At 46.7% G+C, this 22,500-nt stretch overlaps 1 protein-coding gene across 1 annotated transcript in view; it reads right to left on the minus strand.

Annotated features, from left to right (window-relative positions):
* The window catches only part of ldlrad4b (low density lipoprotein receptor class A domain containing 4b), a 152,733-nt gene that overhangs the window by 85,698 nt on the left and 44,535 nt on the right, over positions 1–22,500 (minus strand). The window contains exon 3 of the mRNA XM_030370747.1: positions 10,953–12,398. Within this exon, the coding sequence (XP_030226607.1) occupies positions 10,953–10,992 (40 nt within the window). The 5' untranslated portion in view covers positions 10,993–12,398. The remainder of the gene's footprint in view (positions 1–10,952; positions 12,399–22,500) is intronic.

Genomic DNA, 22,500 nt, shown 5'->3' on the forward strand with positions numbered 1-22,500 from the left:
AAGACACACCATGTGAAGTTATTTTTTCGTTTTGGCAAGTAGCCGTGTAATAAGTGGGATAATGTATAGAACGTCGCCGGTTATTGTCGAAAGTAAGCCCCTTCAGGGCGAAGCAAGACAACTTCGCTGCGCGTCAGTCGGTGTACTGTTCGCCCTGTCGGGGCTTATTTTCCCGATAATGACCGGCGTTCTATACATTATCCCTTACATATATATTTAGCAGAGTAGGCCTAGTAACAAATGTGTACAAAGTTACATATGTATTAAAAAAAAAAGTCGGGTTGAAATCGGGCTCGGGCTCATAATTACGGTTAATGTGTCGGGTCGGTCCGGGCTCGGACAGAACGTGCACGGGCTCGGGCCGGGTCGGGCTTGATTTTCTGGGCCCGATCTAAGCGATACTAGACTGCCACCCATAGGTTTGGCATAGTTATAATGGCGCTCGACGGCGTATTTATGCGTTTTGATGTAAACGACAACTTTTTTGAAAACGATGCTGTGTGCACAATGTTATTTTGGAAAACGGTAGGGGGGAAATATTCGGAACACCAGTGAAGGTGGTTGCACTGATGAGGTGGGAGTGTCAGGCAGGTGATCAGGAAAAGTACTGGCAGAGCTGGCAGTGGGATGGAAAGCCAGGAGCGGATCATGACAGTACAGAGCTGGCAGTAGGATGGAAAGCCAGGAACGGATCATGACACTAACGTTTACATTTCTCAACCCAATTCCATGAGGTTTTTTTTTTTTTATATTAATTATTTTATGTATCTTTTATTGTCTAACAATTTCATTGTTTGAATACATTTTTTAGTTAAGTAAACAAAAAATGTAAATAAATAAAATAACTTAAAGTAAACAAAATGTAAAAGTCATAATGTATTATTTTTCAGAATCAGACTTGTCAGAGTTAATCCGGTGAGAGAAATATCTTTGTGTCCAAATTGATTAAATTGGTGGCAAAGAGATGCAATTAACCCTAACTGAATTTTTTTCTTATCCCTACCTCAGAAAACCATTTTTCCTCAATAAACTGATTATACTGTGTTACATCCCAGCCTTGGGATTCCGTTTAAACCGTACGCGCGTGCAGGGATCTACACTCTTGTTCTCCTATAAGAAGACTTTTCTTCAAAGTCTAAAGAGTTAGAGGGAACACAAAATATCTGAAGAGGCAGACAAAGACATTTGGAGCATGATGCAAATCTCGGCTCTCTACGTTGCTGGTGAACGGCGGGGATTCAGTCTCTGATGCCTCCCCTGGTTGTTATGCAGACAGATGCCCTGCCACCCCTCCCCCCATCCTCCACCTCCCGTGAACTTTGTCACTGGTTCGGAACTCTTCGTGGTCGTCTCCACGGCGACGGCCGTGTCCTCGTCACCAGCATCAGACGGGAGAGACACTGTTGAGTCTGTGGAGTCCTTGGGCTCACACACACACACACACACACAAGACAGATAACACACACACCCCCTGGACTCGACGCCTACTGGACTCCCTCCCCCCTCTCCGTCCCTCGTTGCAGCACAGTATGCCGTGAGTGATGCGATGCGCCCGCTGGCTGCGTCCTCCTCCCGGGGTCTGAGCTGTGACACCTCCCCTCCCCGATACCCTTCCCCCCTCCCACATGTGTTTGTGATGTTTTTGATATGTTGCATATGTGTTGAGGTATTTTTTGCTATTCCCTACACTGTGCCTCCCTTAGAGGAGCATAGTTTGGGGTATTTACTTTTTTTCCCCTCGTCACCCTCTTGTTTAGCTTTTTTAATTTTCTTATCTAATGCGGGCCGCATGTTTCTTATCTAACGAGCGCCTGACAGTCTCTCCGTCCTGTCTCCCCACACTGTCTTTTATTTTTCTTGGACAGAATGTAACTGGTCTTTTTCGTTGCTCTGTAACATGTGCAATGACATTAAAGTTTATTGATTGATTGATTGATTGATTGATGCAGTTTTGAAATTTATCTTATTCTGTTGTACAGATATATTGTGCCACGTTGAAATAATTCAGGATTGGTTAGCCTGGCTAGTTTACACAACCCCTGTGTGTTAGATTAGACTACCTTAGATTAAATTGAAGATGAGAGATTGATTAGCTGTATTGTTGCATATCAATAAAAACACCACACTCTTCCCAACTAATTAAATAAAAATATAAAGCAAGAGACAAAATAAATCAAAAACTGTGGGTGTGAATTAGGATAGCGTAAAGTGGAGTGTATTTTGAAAACCTATTGAAGTGTCCTCCGCCCTCGTTCCACATGTATCTCCAGATCCTGCCTTTACCTTTAATGAGAACACCTAATAGGCACCAGGAGCAGAAGTCAAATGAAAACCTGGGTGAGCTCTAATCTATTCTGCCTTTCAGTACCACTACACATGTCCAATCCCAGTAATGGAACACATACCATAAACTGCTCACGTTGCAATCCAGCACTAATGCAATTATTCAAACTAATCCATTTTTGTTTATGTTTTTGTTAAGCATTTGACATACATGAGTGCTAATCTATAGGGAGCTATGCAGCATGTCTCTGGGATATTTCTTGGAGGGCCGCCACTCCCCAGCTGTCCATTCAGTGGAATGGTTGGAAAAAAAACAACGTTGTTATGTAAAGGCTGCGAGACAACAGCAGCTCCCCCTCACCGCAGTTATCAAATACAGCCAAAACACATGTCAATTAATTAGAGGGAAACAGATAGAGGCAGACACTCAAGAAACAAAGAGCAGACACTCAAGATACACACAGACAGGCAGCCACTAACAATAAAGCCTACCCACAATGCAAAGGCCCACACATGCATAAACACACACAAAGACCTCCCACACACACACATATGCACAAACAAACACACACACACACACACACACACACACACACACACACACACACACACACACACACACACACACACACACACACACACACACACACACACACACATATATAAACATAACACACTCGCTCGTGCGCTGGAAGAAGCGTACATGTAGACGTTACCCAATCAAAGTGTTCCTATTAAGGGCAGTGTAAACATGGGAGGGGGGGGGGGGGGGGGGGGGGGCTGGAGTAAATACAGCATAGCACATCAGACAACCGGCAGCCAAGCACACAGAGAATGGATGAGCAATCACACACACACACACACACACACACACACACACACACACACACACACACACACACACACACACACACACACACACACACACACACACACACACACACACACACACACACACACACACACACATCTCTTAAATCTCTCATCAAAAGCCACACACAGCTACAGAAGAAATGCGAATAAACAAATGCTGAAACGCACACACACACACAGACACACACACAGACACACACACACACACACACACACGCACACACAAATATTTAAAATCTCTCATCAAAAGCCAGACACTCTTAGAGAAAATATACAAATAAACAATTGCTGACACACACACACAGGTAGCACAGTGGCTGCGAGGTGACTAACTGCATGTGTCAGACTCTGTACATTTCCACAACTTCGTGGGGGGCCAAATACTTTATGCTGCCATAGACAATGTCAAAGTACTAAACACACAGACACGCGCCTCAAACGGACCAGCATGGAGCACGTCTACACATAAGCTACTGCTTCTTTCTGATGGAGATGTCGCTGTAGTTCTACTCAATAGATTATGCGGCTCAGTTAACCTAAGTCATGACATTGCATTGCTTGCACATTATTGTAGACACCCACACACACACACACACACACACACACACACACACACACACACACACACACACACACACACACACACACACACACACACACACACACACACACACACACACACGCACACAAAGTGTTTGGCATGCATCCACCCAGTTGTATAACCTGGACAACTCTCAATGAATGCGTGCATATATGCCCTGCATTTACACAATTATCATGTTATGATTATTGTGTGTGCTCCTGCAATTATATGAACATATATTTGAATTCACAGGAGTTAATTCCCAGTTGCAAGCACAGTGTCACATGCAGCATGGGTTAAACACCTACATAGTAGTAGATAGTATACACCTACACCCAGACTGATACACAAACGCGACATCCATACAAACAGACAATGCCTTCATGCCATCCGGACTCTCGCAGGTTGGTTGGAGGAAATGCGCACCAGATCTGCAAGCACAGGGCTTGTTACCCTCCCCGCTCCCGCGCAGACGTACCTTCAGTACTTCATGCGGAAGTACTGAAGGTACATTGGATAAACTTACACAAAGAGAAGCATAGGCTCTTTACAAAGAACACTGAGGTCAGAGTAACTATCGGGTACTAATGCTACAAATTGCCTTTATTCCACTAGATTTGTTTTGGAAACGGCGCAAAGAGGACTCCTAGGCCTCCTGTACAGAGTACGCATTAGCAGTGGATTGAGATGGCTCCCCACCACTGAAGGGTTACCACACATCCGGTCTGCTGAGCTTCCTCTAATGAGTGCAAATTGGTTGCAAAAAGTACATCATGTACAGTGGACCATGTCTCTTGTGTTAACTTTAATAGCATCAGCCAATCAGCACGAGCCAATCAGCAGCAGCACATCCATAACGCGGTGTGTTATGGTCGATGGGTCCCTCAGAGGTGTGGGGGGGGGATACATCTAAGCACGCCGGCCCGCCGCTAACCCCTGAAAGTACACAGTGCTGTTCATAACATAAAATGTAACGCTGAAGCACAATAGAGCCCTAACTCAACCTACATTACCCAACAGTATGCCGTATGGAGGACAACGTTGCACATTTGTTCACATTTATGTTCATGCGGAAGTTGCACATTGTTTGGCCAACATAAACCAAAATTTGCGCGCTAGCGTAATCACACGATACAGTAAGGGTGGACCTTTCCTGCTGGATACATTTATATCCAGGGCGTCTATAGCCAGGGCACATGCAGGTGAAATGCTACCAAAGTGCCACTGCTGTTACACATTCAGAGGCAGGGTGCACGCAGGCTGAATGCTCTCCGGCAGACTCGCTACAACAAAGTCATTTTGACATTTATGTTGTTAACGGATGTTTTAGTGAAGCCATGAGCTTTGTATCACCAGAGAAGTATCATCCTCTTTATCTGAAACATAAATCTTGCCTCATTTGAGAGGCGAGATGACAGTAAGAATGGCTTTCAGTCATTCACACCGGTCTGAGTTGCCCTCGTTGGATTCTAATCCCCGGACCAGAAGTCCTTGGCACCATGACCCACTGCAGGTCTGCCTCCGGAAGAGGTAAGGAAGGATCATCTCTGGCCTTTGCGTGAAATCCGAGAAGGACAGAACGGCAAAAGCCACCCACTTGACCTGGAGGCGTAGCAGCTTGGACTAGCAGAGGTATACACGACGGTCAGCTCGCTAGAGAGTGCAGTGACTGGAGGCTGCGGCTGCCGATTGCAGGGACGTGTTTATCGACCGCCCTTGTGCTCAGAGGAGAACGTTAGCTATCTCCTGTCCTGTCCCTTCCACTTTATCCCTTGGTGCCATTGAGCACTTTAACGCTAGAAAATGTCAAATCAAAGAATGGCCGTTCAGCCGGGCTTTAAAGGTGGGAGGGGGGTTGAAGGAGACAGGCTCTGTCCTTGTCTAATGAAGTAGTAACTGCTTTAGAAATCGTTGTGTGGAGCACCAATTAAACGTGTCGCCGCTTGCCTAAAGGGCAGGGATGGTCTTCTAGGAGAAAGAAAAAACGCACAGTCTCTTCAAGGTGAGCGTTAGAGCCAGGAGCAGCCGTAGAAACTCAACAAATTGCCTAAATAGAGCTTCAGTCAAGCAGAGCACAGAGAGAGCCCAATGATAAACACACTTTAGGTGTTTGGTGTGGATCCAGAACCCAGTAAACTGAGACTATGAGGGGAAATGTCTTGTGCATAGCGGGTTCTATGTGTTCTATGTATATTGTACGCTTTTTATTGTTTAATAATTCATTTATTATATTTCAGAAGAATCAATTGAGCACTTAGTTCAAAATGTTACAGAATGTAATCTTTTCAATGCGCTGTTTTGTCTGACTTGCGGCTGGAGAGAAGTATTAGCATCATCATCTGTACATGCTCTACGCTATGGGCAGAAAAGGCTTGGTGATTTCATACGTAATCGACTCGTCTTTTTGCATTTGATTTGAGCACTGTTGGCAAGACAAAGTGCTTCTCCAAACAGTGCCGGTGGTGCTACTAACCATGATTGATCTCCGTAACAGGATGAAGGGGTGAGATCAGGAGTGTTAAGAGGGGGTTCTGTCTGTGAGGTATTTGTATACATCCTGCCTGCAGAGTGTTTGGGGCGAAGGCTCTGAGTGAGGTAGTGCTGCTACCAGTGAGGCTGGGGGGGGGGGGGGGGTGCTCTCTGAAGCACCAGGGACAACGCTCAGCTAGGGGGGCCGAGATAGTTTGGGCCCTGCGGGTCGGCCCCTGACGATCTGACCCGGGCCTGACAGTATTAAAAGGTGAACTTGATTCAGGGCTCCTGCGAGGCCACAGGGCGATTCCACTCTTCTTAATAAGACACCTTATTAGGGTGTTTTGGTCCTGGTGAGTTTGGGACGGCACCCGTGTCTACATTCAGGTCCAAACCTATCCCCTATCTGATCCATCTGCCCCTTGTGGGAGAAAAGATGTCTGTTTATTTGCTGATAAGTAAGAACGAAAAAGATGGAAAAAGGGAGAGAGAGACGGAGAGAGGGAGAGAGAGAGTGATGGATAGAGAGAGAGAGAGAGAGAGAGAGAGAGAGAGAGAGAGAGAGAGAGAGAGAGAGAGAGAGAGAGAGAGAGAGAGAGAGAGAGAGAGCGAGAGAGAGAGAGAGAGAGAGAGCGAGAGAGAGAGAGAGAGAGTGGGTTCCCATGGGGAGCTGCTGCATGGCTATCTTCTCTCACCATCTGACAAGCACCTGAGGGAAGACTCCTGACAGCCACGTGAGCAGATTGAAGCCAGAGCAGATAGCAGCGGGGCCTCGTCCAAAGTGATCAACACCAACCATGCCAGCTCAGACTCTCCTTGGCATGCAGCAACAAAAATACACAAGGCCCAAATAATCTTCCCATAGACACAAGCTGTTCCACAGTCCAGCTTGTAATGAAAATGCTTGCTAATGTGCTATTTTTGCATTGCGTGTGCACCGCAGAAGTCCATTTTCTTGGCCTTCCAAGACGATAATGTAGGCTGTCTCGCACTGGTTCAACCGGTTGTTAATTTTAAAGTAAATAATCCTCAGCCTTTTTGATTTCGAGTTTTGTGATTTTCCCTGCTAATAAATCTCTCAAGTTGGCTGTTACTTTTAAATCTGCCTCTTCCACAGCCTCAGTCAGGTCTCAATATGTGAGGACCAAAAGACTCATAGACAGATGGGGTATCGAGACCAACACATAGCTAACACAATAGCAGCCGGGCAGACATGCAAAGGGATATACGAGAGTGCCAGACACCCAGACATGCTTGTGTCTGTGCCCCCAGCCTTTGGCCAACGGCCCCAGGCGAGGGGGCAGGGAGCTGGGCAGGAAGTCTGCCACTAATGGCCCAGCCCGTCACTCACTGGATTGAATGAACTCCTGCAAGGGGACTCAATATGGATCGAATGTGGGGAACAGCAGACAGACAGACAGACAGATGGAGAGAGGGAGACAGACATAGGGATGGAGAGAGAGAGAGAGAGAGAGAGAGAGAGAGAGAGAGAGAGAGGAAAGGAGAGAGGGAGTAAGAAAGAGACAGACAGAGAGAGTAGGAGAGATTAGGAGGGAGAGATTGATGGAGAGACTAAGAAAGAGAGAGAGAGACAGAGATATAGCAGGAAGACGAGCATAACAAATTGAAAGCAAACCAGAAAAATGGCCAAAGGTAAAACAGTTAAAGGAAGTGCAAAATAAGAAGAGAGAAACATGACACCAAGGGGAGGAGACACCGGGTGGAGGGGGAGGAAAGGGTGAGGTGGGAGGATGGATTTCACTGTATCTGACATTTGACGTTTGACATTATCACACAAACAAACACACACACTATCAATCATGACACTTAAACATAATACACACACAACCATACATGACACACAAACACACACACACACACACACACACACACACACACACACACACACACACACACACACACACACACACACACACACACACACACACACACACACACGTCTAAGCATGACACTTGACCACAATATTACCCACACAACCATACATGACATAGGAGACAAACACACACACAGCACATAGCAACGGGGTTGGAGTGAGAGGCCGGATGACATGTGTTTAAGTGCTTTCCTCCGGACATGAACCCTGCACACAGTAAACCAAACCTTGGTTCAACCCTGCAGCGATCGACCGCTCCGTCCCCCCATGCACGCGCGCCGCTGTCTGTGTTTACTGACGCCCCATGACTGCATGTTCCCTCATCGAGCACACACACACACACACACACACAGGCGTACAGGCAGGGACATCAACACACAGTACACAAATAAATACATGCATTCACATCGATGTACAAACACATGCATACACACAGACACATCGACGCACACACACAATCACACAGACACATCGACGCACATACACACACACATTGACGCATACACACAGACACACAAAAACACATGCATACACAAACACATCGACGCACATACACACACACATTGACGCATACACACAGACACGCAAAAACACATGCATACACAGACACATCGACGCACACACACACACTCCTTACACAGACACATCGCCGCACACACACACAAACACACACATTGACGTACAAAAACACACACCCACACATCAGACACAAAGACACACACACGCATAAATAAAGAAATAAAATCATTGAGGAGACACATGCCTGCAAAATTCATAGTCTATAAATGTATGTGCTTGTGTCCAATCTGATATGAGTTGTGTTTTAATAAAAAGCCATGACAACCATTCACACCACACACTATATCTGCTCTTCAACCTTAATTAGCTCACAGTTACCAACAGCCAGGCAGTTAATCACAGTAAAGCTACACTTAAAAAAATTTCTATAGTGCAGTGTTTCAAAATAAACTAAAAACAAAAGGGTGAAGTCAGGTTCTTGCATTTTGTAATGGTGGCAAAATATAAAAGAAATATGACACACAGTGAATTGGGTTGAGATGAGATGAGAGCCAAACCTACAAATCACAGGGAGCCAGTTTTGAGGTAAATCTTCATTTGGCTCGGCCAACCTTTGGCTTCTCTGGGGTCACACTGGAGACCTTCAGATGATTGCCTTGACAGGACTCTCTTGTCCTATCTCAGTCCGCTGCTCTAATGTCCGTCATAACATCTCTGCCCTTATAGAAAGGATCTCTCTTTTGCTTTTTTTTACTATAAAAAGGTTATTTTCAACACCATAAACTTGGTCTTAACCGTCTCTTCACCTTGAAATAAAATCTAACCATCCTCAAACAAAGTCTGCACATGTAAGGGCTTTTTCTTTTTCAACAGTCCAAAGTTGGAACGCTAGTTTATTTCAGGTTTAAACTGTGACTGCTTTAATGGTGACTATATAGATTACAATTGATTCAAAATCGGGGCCAAACCAATCGACTTCAACATCTCTTTATGATATTGGTAAGACATTCCTGCATCCATCAAAATCCCCGGTCAAATGTGTCCGTCCGACACAGGTGTCCCTTGGCTGGCTGCATTTCTAATTTGAAATGTTGAAGGTATGAAGGTATACCGTGCCCACATTGAAGTAAATAGCAAGAGTTAGTCTGTTCTGGGAGCATAGAAATAACAAAATGTATCTATTAAAGGCACCCAGTGCAACTTTATGTAAACATTCAATGAAAAATAAACATTCAATTTCTAGTCTTTTTTACACGTAGTAAGTTTCAATAACTCCATACCATTACATATCGACATTCAAGGAGCAAAGATGAGACGTCGTTGTGTGGTGAGAACTGATAGAAACAACAACAATCGCCGGTGGGGAGAAGCCATTTTTCCATTGACTGGAAGCCTGCTTTATTTATTGTAGGTTACAAAAAATAAAGAAAATGGCGGCATTGTTGTTGTTATCGATTTTGTATCAGTTCTCACCACACAACCGACGTCTCATCTTTGCTGCTTAAATGTCGGTATGTAATGGTATGGAGTTATTGAAACTTACTACGTGTAAAAAAGACTAGAAATTGAATGTTTATTTTTTTTTAGGCACTGGGTGCCTTTAAGGTTTCAAACATTAATTAAAAAACAATCAACCTATCAGCGATTTATGATAAACTTCCACCCTAAATGTTCACCTTGCTCTGCAAAGGAGATCTCTGCAATATAATAAGACAAAAAACTGTAAATAAACAGTGTGTTTCAGTCTACTATGCTTGCAGAAGGTTAATTGGGAAATAGATTACAATTTCAACTTCTGTACACAACTCATCGTTTTACCAGCTAATGGCAGAGCACTAGAGAATCTCTGTATTAGTTCATCAAAACATAGATATAATGGGTGATTCTGAAGGGCAGCGCAGTCTAAAAGCTTGCCTCGCTCATGGAGCTGTTTTGTCACTAAGCAACTACTGCGTTTTACCATGTGACACATTATTCTTACACATCGGAGCTGTGGACGCAGCCAATAGTGAGCACACTCTAAATATCCATTTGCCTTTGAATGGGTTGTCGGATGCTATGTAAATGGAACCCATATAAATGAGTCGAGCCTATTGTGCTTCCTTGAATGTTACCTCCTCAGAACAATGTTAATTGGGGTCTAATGATTGGTAATGACTAGCCTTCTTTCTATTGACACTTATTTACAGTTTCTTGAGTGTTTGAGTAAGTGTGAGTCTACTGGGGACCATAACCATTCACTTAGTCCACCACTAAACGTACATAAATAACATGCTGTCCTTTGTACTTCATGTGCAGTTTCCTTCACCCCTGAAATCGGTGCGTACCTTTGAAGGCGTTGGAGGCCGGCAAGTCTGTTTCCTGCATGCTGCTCCTCCCAGCGTTGCGCTCACCGCTGCCCGAGCCACGAAGGGATGCCAGGCGACCGTCCGACCGTCCGACCGTCCGACCTCAACCGGTGCGAGGCGAGGTCGCTGGGCGTGGCGAGCAGGAGCAGGAGCAGGAGGAGGAGGAGGAGGAGTAGGAGGAGGAGCCGAAAACTGGAACGTGCAAATGTTCGACTGCCATCTTCCTTCGTCAACAGGCCATACGTGAGAATGGGCAGGCCGTCACCTTGCACAGTGGCTGGCCGGTTTACTGGCTTGATTACTGTCCTGTGAACAAGGCGCTTTACAGTCCTGTGAACAAGATGCTTTACTGTCCAGTGAACAAGACGCTTTACTGTCCTGTGAACAAGGCGCTTTACTGTCCTGTGAACAAGACGCTTTACTGTCCTGTGAACAAGACCCTTTACTGTCCAGTGAACAAGACACTTTACTGTCCCACAGGCAAGACGCTTTACTGTCCTGTGAACAAGACTCTTTCCTGTCCTGTGAACAAGACACTTTACTGTCCTGTGAACAAGACTCTTTACTGTCCTGTGAACAAGACACTTTACTGTCCAGTGAACAAGACGGTTTACTGTCCTGCGAACAAGACAATTTACTGTACCGCAGGCAAGACTCTTTATTGTCCCAAAGACAAGACGCTTTACTTTCCCGTGAACAGGTGGCTTTACTATCCTGCAAACAAGTCGATCAAGTTTCCCGCGAACATAACAAGACTCTTATTTTTCTGGTATTTGTGATGACCTCAGTCTGCCGGTGCAGGTGAAGGCAATAGGAGAGGGAGAATGTGAGTGAGATGGAGGTCAGATGATTTCAGAGTTTGGGTCTAGTGAGGGAGGAGTCCTCTGGGTGCTGGCGTCTGGGCTAGGTGTTGGGTGTATGGGGCAGGGGGACTGGAGGTCCAGGAGGTTTCAGTGAGGGTTGGTGGTAGTCATAGGAGTTAAGGGGGGTGGTGGTGGTGGAAGGGGGAGGAGGGCGGGGGTATGGGGGCAGGGGTGTACACGCTCGCTATCCTCCGAGCCACAGGGCTACAGCCATGGCCGGGACCCAGTGACCATCTCTTGAATGTGCGTCTGTTCGCCTGTGCGTCCTCTCCGATGTCTTCCTTCAGCCCTCGCGCTTCCTTCCTGTGGTGGATTTCAGAGAGTTTCTACTTCCTGTCGGAGTGAATAGGGTTCTGTGTGGGGAGTCTTGCGGGAGTCCAACGTCTTGTCTGTCAGGTTGGTTTCCTCAAAGTGGACACATGTCTGCATCTGTCTTGTTTTTCCGCTGTAATCGTGTTTTCTCGGTAACGGCTTGCCTTCCTTTCTGTCTGTGTCCTGTGTCTCTAGGTTGCGGCTCCGCTGGCTCAGCTTGATGGCAGGCTCTCTGATGTCGCCACGGCCCCTGCAGCACAAAGACAACGGAGAAGGAATAAAATCCATCAGCTCAACCCAACAGTCAACAGGGTTCTGTAGAACGACGCCTCACACGGACGAGTGCAGCCCCTGGCGGGCGATGTCTGTCACAAAGAACCAGAAAACCAGAGTACCGAAAACACAGACCCACACACACACACACACACACACACACACACACACACACACACAAACCAACACACACACAAACACGCGCTGCGTTTACGATAGCAGGCTAGGTGGGTGGTTTGCTGGAGACCCCTGACTCGCCAACCACTTCTTCAACAAATAAGTTCTTAGGTTCTTACATGAAAGAGGGCTACAACATAGAGAGAGAAGAGAATAACAAGAGAGCCGGGAGCGCCGCGTTGACCCGGGCCGCCGCGTCCCACCACGGCCCCGTCCGCCTGCACCTTTGAAGCCGGCCCGGGCTGGAGCCCGCTCGGCAACAACCAAACTTTATTTACATTTCAAAAGCACAGAGTGCCACGCCGTCTCTGCGTGTATCTGAATTAAAATAAAAGGAACAAAGAAATGAAATGAGGACCAAAATCCCCCCCCCCCCCCCCCCCAAAACCCAGAAGGAAAGCTGAAAAAATGCGATAGACGATTTTGCAGGTGGTGGTGGTGTGCTGGGAGGGAGATGGGAGGGATGGGTGGTGGTGGTGGTGGTGGGGGGGGGGGGTGAGGAAGACCTGTTTTTGGCAAAGCGGTGACACAATGTTGTTGAGGACTTGAGTCAGGAATGAATGTGAGACAGACAGAGAGAGGGAGAGAGAGAGCGAGGGGGAGAGAAAGACAGACAGAGAGAGGGGGAGAGAGAAAGACAGACAAAGAGAGAAGGAGGAGAGAAAGACAGACAGAGAGAGAAGGAGGAGAGAAAGACAGACAGAGAGAGAGGGAGGGAGAGGGAGAGAGACAGACAGACAGACAGAGGGGGAGAGAGAGAGAGATCACAGACGAAGGGAAGAGCATTCACAGCGGGTGGGTCGGCAGCAGGTTGGAGACGAGAAGGTGGAGATAGCTGGAGAAAATCACAAGTTTCATTTTTCTTTTTTTATCCGCTAGAAAAAACAGGAAAAATGTGAGAAGAAAGCCGAGACATAACCCCCCATGGAGACAAAGGGAGGAGAGGCGCGCGAACAAACACAGAAACACACTAACAAAGTCCTGCACCAGACAGATAAAAACAAGAAGAAGAAAATATGCTGGAATGAAAGAGAGAGAGAGAGACAGAGAGAGACAAAGACAGAGAGAGAGCGAGACATAGGGGATAGAGAGAGAGAGAGAGAGATAGGGGAGAGTGAGAGAGAGAGAGAGAGAGAGAGAGAGAGAGAGAGAGAGAGAGAGAGAGAGAGAGAGAGAGAGAGAGAGAGAGAGAGAGAGAGAGAGAGAGAGAGAAAGAGAGAGAGAGAAAGGGAGAGAGAGAGAGAGAGAGAGAGAGAGAGAGAGAGAGAGAGAGAGAGAGAGAGAGAGAGAGAGAGAGAGAGAGAGAAAGAGAGAGAGAGGGAGACAGAGAGAGAGAGAGAGGGGAGAGAGAGAGGAGCGAGAGAGAGAGAGAGAGAGAGAGAGAGAGAGAGAGAGAGAGAGAGAGAGAGAGAGAGAGAGAGGGAGACAGAGAGAGAGAGGGAGACAGAGAGGGGAGAGAGAGAGAGAGAGAGGGAGACAGAGAGAGAGAGGGAGAGAGAGAGGGAGACAGAGAGGGGAGAGAGAGAGAGAGAGAGGGAGACAGAGAGAGAGAGGGGAGAGAGAGAGGAGCGAGAGAGAGAGAGAGAGAGAGATAGATAGAGAGAGAGAGAGAGAGAGGGGAGAGCGTGAGCGAAGGGAGAGAGAGAGCCAGAGAGAGGGGAGAGAGTGATGTAGACGAGAATCAAACAAATGGTATGAAACTGAACAAAAAGAAAGGCAGAAGGGGAGCAGAGTTGAAAGGGAGAAAAAGTATAGCATCGAGTGAGCACAGAAATTGCGAACACAGGTGTTTGTCCGTGGGGGTGCGTGTCCGTGTGTGTGTCCATTTGTGTGTGTATGTGGGGGTGGGGGGTAAGGCAGACAGACAGTAAACAAACGCACACCCTGTCTGAGGTTTGGAAACCAGTCGAAGGATCTCAGCCGCAGTGTAAGCTTATCACCAGCTCTCTGCAAGGCGGTCTTATCAGAGCCTTATCACTGACACACACACACACGCAGACACACATCAACACACAGGCACACACACGCAGACACACACACACACCACAGGCACACACACACGCAGACACACATCAACACACAGGCACACACACACGCAGACACACACACACACCACAGGCACACACACACGCAGACACACATCAACACACAGGCACACACACACGCAGACACACACACACACCACAGGCACACACACACGCAGACACACATCAACACACAGGCACACACACACGCAGACACACACACACACCACAGGCACACACACAGGCAGACACACACACACACCACAGGCACACACACGCGCAGACACACACACATGCACAGAGACACATCCTCACACACACACCCTCACACACACGCACGCAGACACACGCACAGACAGATTCATGCAGGTGCGTGGAGACATTCTGCGACGATTGGACATTGTGGTAAAGGCCTTAACTGGGCTGTCTGAACTTGGCTGAATTTAAATTTAAAGTGAGCCCTCTTTGAGATGAACTGCGTGTTGCAGCGTGCTAATCACGCAGCTCACTTTACAGAGGTCCTTGCCCTCTCTGAGTGAATCCAGTCTCATGTATTCACTTAGTAGGTGCTGAGACATCTCTGACTGGTAAGAGGGCAAGAATGACTACTTGTTTTGAGGAACACACACAGTGCCATTTCAAATGCATCATATGCAACAGTGCTGCATGCTACAGTACTCTGGCGATGGGGGCTGTGGTTCTCCCTTCACTTTGCAGCACTTGTGACCTGGGAGACCTGTGCCAAGTTTCTTTCTGCATGCTGCACGTCCTCGCTCTATTTATGGGGGTAATTCTGTGTGTGTGTGTTTGTGTGTGTTTGTGTGTGTGTGTGTGTGTGTGTGTGTGTGTGTGTGTGTGTGTGTGTGTGTGTGTGTTTGTGTGTGTGAGAGGCTATTAACTTAGCAGAGCAAATATATCACGTCTGTTCTGAATGGTTGACATAGGTTATTAAACCTTAAAACAGCTCATATCAGATAAGACAGACACTCTCACACACACACACACACACACACACACACACACACACACACACACACACACACACACACACACACACACACACACACACACACACACACACACACACAGACACGTGCATCCATGTGTAAGTCTGTGCATGTGTGTTTCTGTGTGTGTGACGCGTAAGTATAGGCATGTGTGTGTGTATTTCTGTGTGTGTCTTTGTGTGTAGACGCGTATTACGCAACAGCCCTAAGCCTGGTGCCTTTAGGTGGCTGAGATAGACCTGGCCTTCACCCTGACCAGCACTAACTCAGATAAAGAGGATGAAATAATCCAATGAGACGGTATGCTGTGTTATGTAAGCTAGTTTCTCACCCCAGGTTCACGCAATATGTTTTGTATAAACAGATAAGACAGAGGACGGGGCTAGCAAGGGAACCAACAATAGCCTGAAGTTTACCTCAAAATCAGCACTTTTCGGTAAACAATTTGGCACTCCCGATAAACGGAGCCCGGCTTTAACCCATCATGGGGCTGAATGTAGAACAGAAGTCTCTGCTGTGAGGACAAGGATGGAAAGGGGAGGAGGGGAGAGGAGGGGAGAGGGGAGGAGAGGTGAGGAGAAAGGAGAGGAGGTCAGTAGAGGAGAGGAGAGATCAGGAGAGGAGAGGAGAGGACAGGACAGGACAGGAGAGGAGAGGAGAGGAGAGGAGAGGGCAGGAGAGGAGAGGAGAGGACAGGAGAGGAGAGGAGAGGAGAGGGCAGGAGAGGAGAGGAGAGGACAGGAGAGGAGAGGAGAGGAGAGGAGAGGAGAGGAGAGGAGAGGAGAGGGCAGGAGAGGAGAGGAGAGGAGAGGAGAGGAGAGGGCAGGAGAGGAGAGGAGAGGAGAGGAGAGGAGAGGAGAGGAGAGGAGAGGAGAGGAGAGGAGAGGAGAGGGCAGGAGAGGAGAGGAGAGGAGAGAGGAGATGAGAGCAGAGGAAATTAGAGGAGAGGGGAGAGAAAAAAGAAGAGAGCAAATGAGGAGGGGAGGAGAGAAGATGGACGAAGAGGAAAGGAGAGAAGCTGCCTGACGAGAATAGCCTGACTAGTAGTATAGATACAGTGAAATTCTTGAACTGACACTTCTACTGACAGAAATTTTGATAAATACATGTGTATATGTGTGCCTTCACACTGAACTTCAGCGACATTTTTAGCCTGTAGAAGATTTGCGGAAGATAAGCTTGGTAGGAACCATCTAGAAACTCCTGATCAAACATTGTGTCTGCAAACAACAACAACAACAACAACAACACATGTTCTTACCGCCGGGGAGCAGGGAGCTAAAAGTGAGCTCCACCATAGCGATGTATGACTGAGCCACAAAGAGCCTATTGACATATATTGCTCATTCTCATAATACCATTGCTGTCATACAACATACCTCTTCCCTGTTGGCCAATCAAAATTCCATTCAGGCGTTGAAAAATGAAAAAGCTGTTTTTTGTGCTGTTTTTCTGGTCCCATCAGACAGATTTTTCAGTCTTTCAAGGTGTCATCCATGGTTGCAAAGAATCCGTGCCATACTAACAAGTTTTACCTTGTCTTTCATCAGCAGAGTTCCTTCGGCGTAAGTCGGAATTGGAAATATTCGTTGTATCATTCAGGGGTGTGCACTGGTTTAATTCGATCCTAGATTCTCCTATAAATGACATAATTTGCTTGTTGCTTATTTTCACAGAGGCCATTCCAGGCTACGGAATGGAAAGCCAGTTGGTTGTGAAATTGAGGGCAGCAAATACTACTATTGCTGTTTGTTTGCTTTCTGGTTCACGCGAGGACAGCCTCTATCCTGCTGTCCGTCTGTCCGTCCGTTCGTCTGTCTCGTCATCTAGGGACCTTGATGTTTTCCACAGCTGTTTGCAGTGGTTTGTCCAACCTCCAGTATGGTGAAACATATTTTCCTAATGCTAAAGGGTGTAAGCAGCTTCGCCTCCATGCAGAGGATCAATGGCCAGGTGTGCAGCTCACACCGGCAATCGCATGCATTTTCTAGTAAAGATCCTTCAAAATAATTATTATGAAACGATTATGAAACGATACTGTCGCCTTGTCTTCATGGAGGTGGAGAGGCTCGGCTCTGTCTAATTACACGTGGTGGCAAGACAATAGATTTACATCCAATTATTTGCTTTGTGGAGTTACCGGTATTACGAACCGTGTCATGTCAATACATGCTAAGCTGTTTGTGGAACAGTTTTCACCTCAGCACCCTAGAACGATATGAACGTTGATTCACGATGGTGCCGTATTCATGAAAATCATAAAAAACATGGATTTGTGTTTGGACAATTGATACACGCTTGAAGACTGTACATGAGAGACATCTCCTACACATGGCCTTAGCTTGTTTCAGCCCCTCCTCCTGTTCGCTGCGAATACTCAAATATTCTCATAAATAGTTTGAGAGCTGCTGTGAGCTACATTTCCCACATTCCCAAATTGAGGTGAGATCAATTATGAGGTCTGCTCCGTCACCATCTCGAGAGGAAATGACTGCTGTTACACAGAATCACATGTTAGACACACAGAGCATACGGTGACAGGGAGAGAGGACTCGTTCGTTCTGGAGTGGGAGGATTCTCCATGGTGTGTCGGGAAGCCAGTCCTGTGTTTCATATTATTTCAAATGAACAAAATGGATGAAAGCGACACTCACATATATTGCTCACATGGAACATTTAATGAATGTATATTCCTAATAGTGTTATGGAAACAAAAACTATTGAACAATTACACTTTATCGGATCTGACAGTCAATCATTCAAATGAGAGTAAGCCTGGTTGGTGTATAACCCAAAGGATAGTCGGAGAGAGAAGTGTGTGGACACAGAGCTAAGTAATAGACTAATTGATATGTGGAGTTGGAGGAATGTAATCCATCTCCCTTTGGCTACAATATGTTTATACCTCCATCCTACTACACATAATACAAACAATACTCACGGATTTATATCTTTCTGTGTCTTTAATCAGTTTTCCACGGCCGCATTCCCTTCAAGGCACGTTTCAACGCAGACACCATTTAAATGCGACAGGCGCCGATTACAAAGCTCTTTGGTGGATGAGGCGGGGCGTCTGCGCCGGATGACATTAAATGTTGCAATTGAGTCCGTCAGAAAGTAGTGGAAGTGCTTCGACTTTTTGCCGCCCGCGACGCAGGGAAGTTGCGGTAACACGGTAGTTTACCCATCAAGATGTCTCCCTCTGAGGTAACCATCGCTACTATCGCCGCCATCACCACCACCGCCGCCACCGCAGCATCGCAGGCCGTTATCAAAACCACAGGGCTGCTCTCGTCTGTTAAGCAGATAATTCAAGCACACTAAGAACACTGATGACATAACAAGAAAAACCGGGCTGTTTTGGTGGGGGGGGGATTGCCACCGTGTTCTTCAAAGCGCATCAAACATGCTCATCTAAATGCCGCCTCTGAATACCCCCCCCCCCATCTCCCCCACCCAACAGCAAAACTGTTTTTTTCCGGCATGAAGGAAAGCATCTAATTAAAACTAGCCAAATAAAAAGACAAAGCACAGTGTTAGCTTTACGTTAAGCGCTAGTGCAGAAGGTCGATGGAAGGTCTGGGACCTCACACGTGGCACACGGCCCTCTAGGGGTCGGGATGTGTCGGGTGAGTCGGAACGTGGTCAGTGCCAAGCAGGTCAGCTTAAAAGCTGTACTTTTTAAATAAACGTACACAATGGTCCTACATGGAACCGAAAAGCTAAACACGCTGGTCTTTTGAACCGCCGCACTCATTCTATAACTCCTCTCTGGAATGAGAACATAAAAGGGTGTAGCTTACCCAGGCCCTAGCACTAATGCAGCTGAAGGGTCTGTCAGAGTGACTCCCACCACTACACGCCGCTGTACCACTGTGTGTTCCCAACCCCTGTGCTGAGCGGGGGGAGAGGGCGCTGTGCTGGCGCCGAGGAGCACTACTACCTGGAGTGTTAACCAGCCAGCTGTTGGAGCTTATGATCAGACAGACACACGGACAGATGGAGAGACAGGCAGAGAGACAGGGAAACAGCATTCTGTCAGACATGGGCGTGGGAACAGACGTTAGACAAACCACAGGGTTGGTCGCATCTGTTAAGCTGATAATTCATGCACACTAAAATGCTGATGACATAACAAACAGAGAAACTAGGGCGACTTTTTGAGTTTTTTTTTTCTTTGTATGTTCTGAAATTCCGTTATTTTACGACAACAAAGGAGAAGAAGGTCTCCTTGAAAAACGAATCAATTATGGTGTTATTTTTCCTTGACTTATTTTATTTATTTCAAATGGTGCTAACATAACAGTGCCGAAAAGGTTCAAGAAACACAGAAATGTCTGACGTCCAAAGGACTCTTTTATGTCCCCAGGCAAAATTCACTTTCATCTTCCAATACCCATACACCAACATACACACAGCGGCACGCACGCACACACATCCAGAATTGAAGCACTGCGGAAAATGTTCTCTCACCCTGTGTGTGTTTGTGTGTGTGTTATTCTTTTAGACTATGTGTGTGTGTGTGTGTGTGTGTGTGTGTGTGTGTGTGTGTGTGTGTGTGTGTGTGTGTGTGTGTGTGTGTGTGTGTGTGTGTGTGTGTGTGCGTGTGTGTGTATGTGTGCGTGCACGTCTGTGTTCCCATTTACATCCTCCTGCAGTGAGTTCTCCCTGCAAACAAAAAAACACACAAAAAAAAAAGAAAAGGCCCTGCAGGCAACCCCATCTTGTTTTGGTGTGGGTGAGCGGAAAAGTGTCCCAAAATATCTCCTCTGAAGAGAGCAGGCTGACCTCGGCCTTGCTGTGTGTCTGGTCAGCTCAGGCCACACTTATCGACACGTCCCTGCCAGGTCACACATGCTGGCTCACCAGCATGAAGGCCAAGCCAGACGGGGTAGTGTTTGATCAGACGGTAAACAGTAATAGTACTAGATAGTGCTACAGTAATAGATAGTGATATTAGGAGTGCTGCCAAGTCTGCAGTCTGCCGGGTTATAAAGGTCTCTTGATATTTCCAATAAGGAAATCTGTGATGTTACAATTGTAGATAATAAGGATTATGATAAATACAAATATTATTGTTCATCATTGTTTTCATTTATTATATTATATATGTATTATAATGTATTACTATTGATATTAATCTTAATATTGTTTATAGCATTAATAGCATTATTATAAATAATATCATTTATAATAATGGCGGTATAAGTGAGAAAAAATAAAAGCAAAAAAAGTTAAATAAGCCTGTAAATAACCTCAATTCAGAGGTTGTAGCTCGCAAGTTTAGCTGTTTTAGCTCTTAGCTTAGGGGTCTTAGCAGTTTCTATTGTTACATTGGTTTGATGCCTCTGCACAAGACCCAAGCTGTCTAAGCGTCTCAATGACATGACACAGAAAGGGATGGACTCTTGGCTACTACAGCCCATGGCGGAAGGTTAAGCCCTAATTGGAACTTATTTGTATTCCTCTGTCTGACGGCATTCCTCGGACCATGCCAACGACATACGTGTTCCGGTTGAGGACTATCCCGCAGATTAAAATCGGCACGACAGATATCCCTCAGTGTCGAAGTGCGCAAAGGTCATCTGGCTGTTGAGCAGATGAACCGCCGTCAATTATGAATGAGCAGGCAGATAGCGAGCAGAAGTTTAACATGGGTTATCTTTGACATTAAGATTCATTTTCATGAATAATTCGTGGGGTTTCTGACCCACATCTAGCCCTGAGTTGACATATCAGTGAGAGCGCTTGTCGCACTTCCTCTCTTAACCCCGTCCCGGTGCCTTGTTGCCGATAACGACCAGAGAGAATACGGCAGACCCCCGGACGCTCCGTCACGCTCAGCAAGATGGAGACGATATGAGACCGCCGGTGATTTATGGTGAAATCACATTAGTGGGCCCTCATTAGCCCTATCTGTACTGTAACTGTCCCTAGTAACAGAAGCTCCTTCATACTGGCCAGAGAACTCCCAGAGCCACACAACCACAACACTTTGAGGAGCACCATTTGGTTAATGGCTGTTAGCCGCAGACATCATTTATCTCAACACTTTTGGGGGGGGGTTTAAAACCGTTTTTCATCACGTAAGCTAGGGGCATCTGCGCGGCGGTGCCTCCTCCGTCATCCCCATCACCCCTAAGAATACAGCAGCGACGCTACACCGTAGTTCATTAGCGCAGGACAGCGGCGCCGTGGTTAACCTTTCTCCGCTACGCTAAATCACCCAACGGCTGTAGGGACCTGCGATCATAATTGCAATTTAATAGTGGTTCTGTTTCACATTTGCCTGCTTCTGATTTCGTGTTCGTACGGTTACACAGGGAACGTTCAGTAAACCCACACATTGACTGCCCTACACATGTCTCTGGCGGAAGTGATATCAGCCATCTGCTTGCTAATGATCACCACTTACCAGGCGCTTCACACGTGACGGCGTAGAGAGAGACAGTGTCGGGAGACGATGCTGCAGAGCAGACGCCCCAACACGCACATGCTCAATGTATTACATGAATGCACGCACGCACACACGCACACGCACACGCACACACACACACACACACACACACACACACACACACACACACACACACACAACCACAAAAGTCCCTAAAACCAGCCAACAGCCAACAGCCCAGACGCTACACTGTAATTTATTTAGTCTGGGAATCATGGGATGCATCAAAGGAGTCTAGTTTATAACGCATTAACAGATGAATGAGTGTAGCTAGAAGAACATAAGTCTGCGGTCTCAAGTTAGCGTCGTAAATAACCATTACGCGTGAAATGTGCTGCATAATGAATGCCGATGGAGGAGAAAGCCGTGGATAGGTGGACCAGGGGCCTCGTTTATAACCAAGCACGGCCGCAT

This window comes from Gadus morhua, chromosome 11 (assembly GCF_902167405.1).
Source record: "Gadus morhua chromosome 11, gadMor3.0, whole genome shotgun sequence".
NCBI classification, from domain to species: domain Eukaryota; kingdom Metazoa; phylum Chordata; class Actinopteri; order Gadiformes; family Gadidae; genus Gadus; species Gadus morhua.